Source organism: Chiroxiphia lanceolata, chromosome 4 (genome assembly GCF_009829145.1).
Source record: "Chiroxiphia lanceolata isolate bChiLan1 chromosome 4, bChiLan1.pri, whole genome shotgun sequence".
Taxonomy (NCBI): Eukaryota; Metazoa; Chordata; class Aves; order Passeriformes; family Pipridae; genus Chiroxiphia; species Chiroxiphia lanceolata.
The window spans coordinates 24786209-24797103 of record NC_045640.1 but is presented as its reverse complement, the minus strand read 5'-3'; the positions used below and the strand labels follow the sequence as shown (position 1 = coordinate 24797103).

Genomic DNA, 10895 nt, shown 5'->3' with positions numbered 1-10895 from the left:
TCTCATTACACAGCACAGAAGGTGGCTGACTTCCAAGCAGTGTAAGTCATCGGGTCTGTGGCAACTTGTACTTCTTACTTCTCTTGGGAAGAGACTATTTTAGGGCATACAGATTTATTTGACCTTCTCTTACTAAGACCAGACTAAGCCATTAGTTTTTCTTCTAATTAATCAACCTGCCAAATGTTTCATATGAGGAGAAAACCAACAGAGGAGATAATGTTTATTATGATCACTAATGTAGCTTATCTTACTGTAGATCTGGAAGGACTTGGCCTTGGATCAGCATTTTGTTATGCTAAGCACTGCCAAATGTGGATCACATCCCATGTTTTTCCCCACAGAAGTTATCATCTGAATAGACTTTTTCAACAGGTCTTCCTCAGCATAGAGTACACCTGGACTGGAAAGCTAAACCAGCAAGAGTTACCTTTTTTGTTATTAGCTATTACTTATACTATATATATTTTACTTATTCTATATGTATTTTAAGGAATTACTTAAAAAATTAATTTGATCTCGTGGAGGTTGGTTTGTGACATCTGTCACCCATTATTGAATGAACTCCTGTACCAGAGTGGGTATTAGAAATAAGAGCAGTTTCCAAATTTGAGTACTAATGCAGAGCTTTGATGAAAGCCAAGGTAAATGCAAAGGTAACCATAATTTCCTGCTGAACTTTGAGCATATGTCCTTCTAGGGTTAGAAGGTCAAGAACATGAAAAAAACATGAACATTTTTACAAAAAGGTGTTATGTAAAAATGTTACTTAAAGTGTTTTTTAAAAGAGTTTTAAACTGAAGGAGGGTAGATTTAGACTAGATTTGAGGAAGAAACTCTTCACAATAAGAGAGTTGAGGCACTGGAACAGATTGCCCAGAGAAGTTCTGGATGACACATCCTGGAGCAACCTGATCTGGTGGAAGATGTCCCTGCCCATGGAAAGGGGGTTGGAATTATATGATCTTTAAGTTCCTTTCCAAACCAAATCATTCTATAATATCATGATTATTCATGGGTGGGTAGGTAGACTGGAGACAACTGAGGGCTCAGAAGCTGCTTGCTAACATGGAGAACAGAGAAGTGTACAGCAGTGCAGGTGAACAGTCCTACTGAAAGCCTGCAGAGGAGACTTCTAGTTTAGAATCATCTGTTGCTGCAAATAAACTATTTCATTATTATTTGATTTCTTCTGTGTCCAAGAAATCACATGCTTAAATATTTTTGTAAATAGTCTGAATTGCAATGGTTTTGTTGGGGGGGGGGGGAAAGCGCTCTTTTTAATTTTACCTAGGTATATGTCAAAAGGAATATCAGTGTTTATTAATATGAGCCTTATGTGGGACAGAGATCACCCAGAGATCTGGGTGACCTTCCTGTTTGATGGGTTTCTCTTCTGCATTATAGTCTCACAGTCTGTGTCTAGTGTCCTGCTGGAGTACTTCTGTCCATTGGAGGGTGGAGGGGGTTCAGCTCTCACCATTACTTTTGAGTCCCTGAGTCATCTGAGTACATTTTTTTCTGCTAACCACTCATGACTGTTATGGGATGTGTGTGAGCACCCCCTCTCTCCCACAGTCACAAACCTTCCTCGTTGTTCCTCTGACCTCTACAGAAGCTCACACCCAGCCAAGCACTCAAGTGCCTACATGTACTACAGTGATATCTGATGTTGTCTCGGTGGCCACTCAGACCTTGCTTCTTTTGTGTGCTGAGAGAGAAGCTATGCATATAGGCAACGTCTTTTCTTCCCCCTCCTCCCCCTGCCCCTTTTACAAGGATTAATAAGTAGCTGAATTCTACTTGGCTTGACTTTTATTCTGTTCTTAGGGCTTGCTTTGGTACATAACGATAATTTCCTGCTGAACTGCTTCTGCTGCACTTTGCCTGTTTCACTTCCCTTCCAAGAGAAGTGACTGCAGAGTAAATACCAGACCAGCACTGTGTGACTCCTAGGCAGGGTTAAATCTGACCACATAGCCTTGTGACTTTACCCAGCTTCTGATTTCACCAGCAATGGCTTCCAGTATTTAGCTAAAGAAATATGTTTGCTATGAAATGAGAGCCCAAGTTTTCACCTGTGAATTCTCAGCCGTCCGCAAAGCAGAGCACGTCTCCAAGATCTCCTGTGCAAACTATCTACTCTTCTGATCTGAGAAATTATGAGAGGAGAGTAATACTACATCGAGAGGGTTTTGCCCTAGCATTGCCAGGTCCTCATTTTATTATGAGGACTGAAAAACCACTTTGTATGTGTGAGAGAGTTTAGCATAATAATAACAGAAATTACATTACTATTATTATTTCTGTGCTGGAGGCAGTGCTGCCTGTGGGTCTGTGAAAGTGTGGAGCTCTCTTTCCTCCAAAGTTTTAATAAAATCAAGAGAGAAGAAGAGCAGCAGCTTGTTGCAGCACTCTGTGAGTTGTGGGTTTGGTTGGAGGGTTATGTAAGGGCATGTTTACATACAGCCAAGGTGCATGATGCAGACAGCCCTGAACTAAAACACCTCAATCTACCTCTCTGGCTCCAGGAACCCCCAAAGAGTATTTTCTAGCCAAACTCAGCAGGAGCACGTGGCATACATACCAGACATGCCCGCTGCCCTGAGTAAAGGGCTTACATCAAAGATGAAATAGAGCCGCTGCTATCAAAGAGGGGCGTAGCTGTGCCATCCCCACCCTGGGGCTGCTGGGGGCAGACACCCTGGCAGCTCGAAGGCCCTGGGCAAGGGGAGCAGCCCTGGAGCCACTGTGGCTGCATCTCTGTGACTGGGGGCTCTTGCACACAGCAAATGCAAACCTAAGATCAAAAGACTTCTTTGTACCCAGCTCGCACAGGCGTAACTGGCTACACAGTGACTGAGAGCTGGGACTTGGAGGTGGAGGAGAGTTCTTGCTGTGAGATGAAGGGCAAAGAGAAGACAGCTGCTGCAGCACAGCCAGGCAGGCTGCATAGCTTCTGCCAGTGCCAGGTGAGGGCACACCTCCAGGCATGTCATCCCCATCCCAAAACACAGCACTGAGAATCTCTCACTGCTGTCACAACAGACAGCCTTAATGAGGGACTCAAGGAAAAGGCACCAGTGGCTCTACCTGCTTCTTTTTGTTTGGAGATTGTATTTGGTGTGAGGACAGCCCGGAAGAATGCATGAGGTTACTTGCAGAAAAGAAGTATTACTATGACCTGGGCTGGTGCTCCTGGAGTCATGGCTAGGCAGAGGCAAAGATGGAGACAAGAATGAGAAGAGCTGAGACATTACCAGTTTAAATGAAGGCTTGAATCTGAAACGTGTGTAAATAAAAGAAGCGGGTCTTGGGAGGGCTAGGACAGTCAAACCACTAAGTGGGAAAGCAAGAGGTACAGACTGGGAGGAGATGTTGGGGACTGAGGAAAGCCACAGTGACTGGGGTTGTAAACAGAGTGCATAGAAGTATCAGAAAGAAAACAGAGGAGATGAGAAAATATGAGAGATCAGCTCCGCACAAGACCTATCTGGAGGAGAAGGTGCTGTGTTACCGACTAAGCATATTGAGATCTTTTACATAGAAGGGGCACGATTTTACAGATTACTATCAGAAATGTTCACTCTCCAAGCTTCAGCTTTAACTAGGAAAAAATCAAACACTGTCTGATGACTGACTTAATTACAGACTCTTTGCTCACTGAATTATGTTAAAATATTGAACTTGTACTAGGAAACATTCTGTGTTAGAAAACTGAGTTGAACTAGAGGCTTTTTAACTTTTTTTAAAAGTAACAAATATTCTACTTCTCCAGTTAGTTTTCTGATAAATAGACATTCATTCTTCAGTAACACACACTCACTTGTGTTTTTTATAGTTTTCCCATTAGAGAGAGAGAGAGAGAGAAAAAAAATGTTTTTTCATAATCTCCTGAATGAAATGCAGTCACCAAACTTTCAACATGCAGTTTCTTGCTGCAGTAAAGTCAGCTCTTGGCAGTAGTGATAAACTGCACAGTAGGTATTACACAACTGATACCACACTAAGCCATATTCAGAAGGAAGCATGCTTAAACTGGGAGGCATGCTCACCCCCAAAAAACCCCACCCCAATCCCCCTGATATTGAATGTTCATAGCCAGATGTCTTTTATTGCAATTTTAACATCACTTTTGGAGGACGCCTTCCTTAGTCAAATACTATTGCCTTTAAAGATTAGTGTTCACAGCCTAATCATGCTGCACTTAGCTTAATTTGCTTTGCTATGGACTCATTAAATTCTTGCTTTTGGTCAGAAACCCTACCATGGCTTGGCAGAGGAACAGGAAATCTCTTCTCCATGCTGCAGGGTTGTGACTGCTCTTTCATTTTAACCCATTGGCCGGAGGGTGCTGCAGCAAATTACATCTGGGTCACTCTTTCCTTCCTATGTAAAGAGGTGACAACCACTTAAAACACTTTGTCAGCTGGACAATTGGGACAAGACAGAGAAAAATTATTCTAATATCAAAAAAATGTAAAAAATGTCCACCGAAAGTGTCTCATCACACACAATGAGCAGTAAAGTGTATTTTGCTTGCTGAATGAGCTATTGCCTGGCACTAGCTCTAACTGGACTCCCTTCATGCTGTCATGCTCTTCATGGGCAGCTGAACTGAACTAAGAAAAAAGTCAAACTCTTTCTTATCTTTGGTATCTTCCAAGAAAGCCTATTTGAATTCTCAACCAGAAAGGTGTGAAACTGGCTTTCAGAGAGGATAGCAAATCCAGTCTGACCAGCACTGACAAGGGTATCTCATGGTAGGATAACCAATACAGCTGTTACAATAAGATGAATTTTTTATTATTCAGAGATATGCCAGTCACAGGCAAGTCCCATAAGCACACGTGAAGAGTCAGTAGAACAGGCAGAGCTACACTTTCAGCAGCAAACCTTAAAATAGTTTGCTTTACCACACTGATGCACCTAGGACTTTTGATAGTAGAGCTGTGTTCTGGACATGCAGGACAGTGTGTTCATATGTCTTTCCATTTTCTGTACTATTCAATGTATTACAGAGGCACTAATTTAGAAGTAATCTGTACGTGCTGGCAAGGAACTACTGCTGCCAGAAATGCCAGTTTTGCTCCTCTAAATGGAGCAAATGCAGCATAAGTTCTCTCTAAATGAGATGGATTGCCTGAGACCTTTATTGGCAAACTTAATGGATGAGGACATATGCTAAGCAACACTTTGGACAAATGGATCATGACTTTAAAGAAGAGTATGATAGAATACTTAAGAGATTTTTGTATCACTAAACCCCCATTATTTGCTATTCTGCACTATTTTTCTTTACAGAATTTAACTGCATAAAATGTTTGCTGCTAATTCTGAATTCTCATTTTAATTCAAGTATTTCATGAAAATTTTCTTAATGATTATTTGTTCGTTAATACAGATATGTTATGAAAGATTTTTTTTTATTCATGATGCATTTGCTAAAACTGCGATCACATCCTTTTATTAATTTTACGCAGGGAAACAAATAGATGAATAAGATCTTGAGATCATTATTAGTGGTAAGTGTTGTTCTGTTAAGGATTTGCATATATATGATGGAACATTGCTTGGCTTTTTTTGGATTTGTCTTTTCAGTTTTTTGGGGGGTTTGGGTTTTTTTGCTTTTCAGCAGGAAAAAAAAAAAGGAAAAAAAGAACTGCATTTGAACAAGAGTAACTGAAGGGAGAAGCAAAAAACTTTTTTTTCTATCTTTTTTTTTTTTGTGCTGTTGCATGACAATGCAAGCAGGAATTACTACTTTAAAAAAAAAAAAATGTGCTGGTGTGTGCTTCCTGTTCCAGTTTGTTTAGTCACAAGTCTGAATTAGATCTCTCTGTTGGTTGGTTTCGTTTACTATAAACAGGTCTTGTGCTTTGTTTCAATACATCAAAGCCCATAGCCAGGCACAGACAGGTAATGTAAAAGGGAGTGAGAAAGTTTACAGTCTTGCTTCATTGTTTCTTTAAGCCTTCCAGACAACGGTCAGAGGGATCACCCGGAGGTTAAAAGACGGCTTGGTTGATGTTTGGTTTTTGTTTGGTTGATTTGGGTTTTTTTTTGTTTTGGTGGTTTTTTTTATAAGCTGGTTTATCTTTTTTCCTTTTCTAGAAACCACATGTAACTTTAGGTCAGAAAAGTGTAAAATGTGGCACTTCTTTAACCAGAGTTACCACTGCCTTGGGGTAACTGGATCAGGCAAAGGTATAGGCTCCTCTCCCTCCTATGCTGATGCCGGTGATGATGTCCTTCAGGTGAGTACCAGAGGTTTATTTTCTTTTCAAATATCTATTTACCTGAAGGATGCAGATTGCTCAGAAGGGTATTTTCTCAGGACTGACACTGCCAAAAAAAAAAAAAAAAATCACTGGTTTAGGTCTTTAAAGAAAAATGGGAATCACTCCCTCCCACAGTATTTTGAGTAAAGGTGCTCTAAAAGTTTGCTTCTTTCCAGCCTTTGCATCTCTTCAGGTTTCCCTCTCTCTTTTAGTCCTTTCGTTCTTTTTTTTTTTTTTTTTTTTTTTTTTTTTTTTAAATCTGCCCTCTTAAAACAACAGGAATGCTGTACTGGCCCTCAGCCAGCCGAAGCTCAGCAAGCAGGGTAAAATTTCAGTTCAGATTTACGGGAAGGTGTTGGGAGTAAAAATCTGGTTTGGTGAGTTTAAGGCAGGGAGTAGTCAAGAGACAACCTTCCTACTGTGAGTGCGGAGAGAAAGAGAGGAGAAAGGGGGGAGGACTATAATAAAAACCACCCAGGCTGTGGATTACAGACCAATTTTTCCCCTGTCCGAATTTCCGTGCGTGTTCCTGAGCTCTTGCAGCCTTATCGAGTTTGTAGGCAGAAAGTCGGGTCTGGGGTGGAAGAGCTGTGCGGTGCTGGCAGGGAGCTCAGCGACCCCGCTCAGCGCCCTGGAATGTGCGGCTTAGGGCAGGGGCGAGCAGGGGCTTTGGCTTAGCTGGTACTAATTGCAAGTTTTAGTGCTCAAAAACTCTGAAAAAAAAAAAAAAAAAAAAAAAGAAAAGAGCCAAGAGAGGGGGTTAACGTTAGGAGAGCTGGAGAGCTGTTGCTCCAAGCAGCAGTGCAAGGAGTTGCTCAACTCTCATTGAGCAGCGCGATAGGAAGGACAATGCGTTAGGTCGCTGCCCCAAAACGTTGCCGCTGCTGCGAATGGTGCTGGGCGCTGAGGTGGGCTCCAGGTAGGTGCTGTCGCTTTTCGGTTTGCTCCACACTTGCTCTGTCCTTACCTGAGGATTGAATTGTCCTTTACTCTTCTGTGATTGGGTTGACAATGTAAGCAAACAGAAGTTCACTCAGAAAACACATTTAAAATATTTTTAGGGGGGAAAGGCAAATGAAGAGGACTGCAGAAGTTCTTGGTGAAGTTTTGCTGAGTCTTTCCAAGTGACAGATTTCTGGTGATTCAGAAGAAAGCCGAGAGATGAGAGGCAGAAGCAGGTATTAAATAAGGATAGAGTGAGAAGTGATTTGCAGATCTGAGAGTTTTAAATTAAAAGATGTATATTGCTCCCTGTCAAAGAAGAACCACGGCTTGATGTGCCTCATGTCTTTGGAGTCAATTTCGAAAGGAGTAGTTTGTTTGTATGGCTGCTTCTTTTTGAACATTTAAAATACTGTATTTATACAGAACGCAGATCGGTGGTACAAGTGACAGGGAAGTGACAAGAGGGCTCTGAGGCTGTTCTCTGCCAGTCTGTTATAGACATTAGCATAAGAATGGAATCTTATCTGTGAAAAGTTTCTGAAGACCATTTAAAATCCATGTATCTATCAGGAGGTCAAGCATCTTTTTCATGCTGAGATATGTGTGATTAGATGAGAAAAACCAGGTCTCCTTATTCACATTAAAAAAATAGCAGATTTTTTTAAAATTTTTTTTTTTATTTTAGAGGTAAGGCTACACAGCTCATTTCTTCTTAGGAATGTAAAAGAAAACTCTGAGCTAAAACCAAACTACTGTAATAGTTAAAGATGGGCTGGGACCTAACAGGTCGCGAAATCCCTCCTAAATGTTATCAGCTCAACTGGGCTGACCCGGCAAAGGGCAGGAGCATTAGACCAGGCTGAAATGAGCCGCCTGAGGCTAACGCAAGTTGAGTATCGGTGCTCTTATGTGCCTCCTAGACTTTGCAAATGATAATTTGGACAAGCCTGCAATTATTTTTTACCAGTCGGGCCGAGTTCACATGATGCGAGAGGGGGAACTGGGTGCGTTTCGCAAGCGCGGCGGCCTCGGGAGGCCGCGGGACCGAGCGGGGGCTGCGCCCCGGACCCCGCGCCGCAGGTGCCGGGCCAGAGGGGGCGAGAGGTCACAGGCGGTGTTAAGCGGAGCCTGGTATACAGCTGGAAAACGAGAAAGCAGCATGTACTCTCAGAGAGCAAAGGGAGATAACGCCAGGAATGGGCCGCTTGGTGTCCGGCAGACTCGAAACTAAAGCTAACAAACTGGGAGATAAACCAAGAGACAAACACTCATTTTGCACATTCGTTCTCTCTCCCCCCACTCCTCGGCATATTCCCGTCCTGGGAGAGGTTGCTCTCCTGGCTTTTTTCAGAGCTGTGCATCCTGCTGGGAGCCGAGGGCAGCTGCTCCCACCTCGCCTTCTCGCCCGGGGAGAACCCAGCCCCCTCCCCTGCTTTTAGAGGTCCGACTTCTTCTGAGACACATACTAGGAGTGGTTAGGGAAATATTTGGAGTTGACTGGCATGTAAATAGGGTTGTTAATAATTTCTGAGTGTCCCTGCTACAGCTGAGGATGCAAAATCTTTGTTTGAAGTTTTAGAAAGTAAAGAAATGAGCTGCTTTCAATACAACAGATTAAAAAAAGTTGAAAACCTTGGAATAAAAGTATTTAATATAAGCAGTGGAGATGGTAGAGCTTTCAGGGAATACGGTTTCTATGGCATTTTGGTCTGAAACCTTGACCTTGTGTGGACCATGCCTGGCTGGCACTGTGGTCTGCTTTTGCAGCTTCCCACATTTTGGAATTTTGGTTTCCTCACATGGCAGAGCCCCTTCACTTTGAGCTCTGTGAAATGTTACACGGTGTTACATAAAAGCTGTGACACCATCTGACAGAAGGCAGAAGGGGGTTGTTTTTGCTTGTTAGGATATATTTTTCCCACTGTCAGCTCTTTCCCCCTGTAAAAATTAAGATCACTTGGGTAAAAAGCTGGAAAAAGCTGGAAATTATGCTTTTTTGGTAGCTGAATAAAAATATTTAATCCAAGCAACATAGATGTCAATTCTTGCTTCTACCGTCATAGGCTTTTAGTGACTCTGACAACAAATGAAGTTGATTTTTATGGTCATAAGTGAATACTGAATTCCTGGGTTCATTGGGTTGGCAATGCCATGGTCAAAATTTATTAATATCCTACAGCTAGAGGAGAAGATCTAGGGGTTACTCTGGAGTGGGTATGTGAGTACCTGTTGGTTTACCATAGGAGCCCACAGCACTGTTTGAGTGACAAACTCCAGCAGATGTTATACAACACCTATAGGTGAAAAAACCCCATAATCTTGGCTTTTTAATTCAAACTGCTGGCCCTGATCATATGTGCATAGCTTCCCAAAACAACATTGCTCTGTTTTATTGAGAAATTTAATAGGGGCAAGTATGTGCTCTTTGTGAAGAAACATTGCCACATCCTGTTCCTGTTGAAAAAAAAAAAATCAATTACTTGGATGAACAAAAAGATCAGGTTTGCTTTGTAACAAGGAAGCAGATCTGACAGATTAACTATGAAGAGTCTATCTCCATGCCTGTATATGGGTGTGTGTAGTTGACTTTTTTGTCAAGAAGTTGAAATCTCCAAACTGCTGATGACCTAAACTCACAAATCCTTTATTAAATTGTAGTCACTTCAGAATTTGTTTCATATGGGGATTTTTAAGTGCAATTTTCAAGGTTGTAAAATGAATCCTGTGAATGGAATACTTTTGTAGGCTCCTTTAGCAGAAGGAAGGACTCTGACCTTTATCTTTTCAGTACGAGACCTAAAATAATATTTCTTTCTGCTGTTGCAATTTTTTTCAATAAAATGCTTCTGGGTACACCTAGCTCTTGCCAAGATCAGGAACATCTCAGTAGTCTTGCTGAGACAATGCAGGCTTTGTATAGCTATGGCTGGTGGGGTTTTGGTGACACAGTAAACTCAACAGAGCAAAGCAACTTCTTAGTAACTGCTAAGCTGACTACCTGATATTTGAGGGCATTTTTTGTCCGTTTGAGGCTTCTATTTGCCACGATCACAAGCAAGATTTTATTTGAAAAGGAGAAAGAGATTTCTGATATTTTTAAAGTGTGTTTTACATAGTAAGAGTCTGGATGTTATCTTTCACCTGGCTAGGTCATAAAGCTGAGACAAAATCAGCACAGACACGCTTATTTATCATGAGATAGAAAGAAACTACAAATGCACAAGAATCCTCAACCAATAATGAGACAACAGAAACTTTTATCTGTTTCCAAAAGGGGAATGCCTTAGCCAACCACTGACAACCAAAATGCTTTCTATTATATTGGCCAATGTGAGGGCCATTGGGAGGTTTACTCTGGAGAAGCAAAATGCCAAGTGATGTAGCTCAGGGTTTGCATTCATGTTTTGACCTTTTGAGTACCTAATGGATGTGCTTGAGTTCTGCCTTTGAAATAAACTGAAATACTTCCTCTGCATTTTTATCTTTTATTAAAGAAACTTAGTAAGCTCTATCACAAGTCAGGGTGTAGGCTGAGTTTCAACAAGTTGAGCTCTCAGTAACATTCAAGATGCCATTAATGATTGCTGTGTCATAGACCTGGGATTCCTGACCTGGGTGTTTCTGCTGTGCGTGTACCTGCTCTGCAGGCAGAGCGGAAGGACTGTCACT

The 10895-nt window shown here is 41.8% G+C and overlaps 1 protein-coding gene across 2 annotated transcripts in view; it reads left to right on the top strand.

Annotated features, from left to right (window-relative positions):
* The first annotated feature begins 5817 nt into the window (after positions 1–5817).
* The window catches only part of RBM47 (RNA binding motif protein 47), an 85110-nt gene continuing 80032 nt past the window's right edge, over positions 5818–10895 (top strand). The window contains exons 1-2 of one of the 2 annotated variants that reach the window (XM_032686374.1): positions 5818–5919; positions 6115–6257. In XM_032686374.1, coding sequence (XP_032542265.1) covers positions 6229–6257 — 29 coding nt within the window. In that variant the 5' untranslated portion in view covers positions 5818–5919; positions 6115–6228. Of the gene's footprint in view, positions 5920–6114; positions 6258–7005; positions 7201–10895 lie in introns of those variants that run through there. The other variant, XM_032686375.1, reaches the window with a different exon arrangement.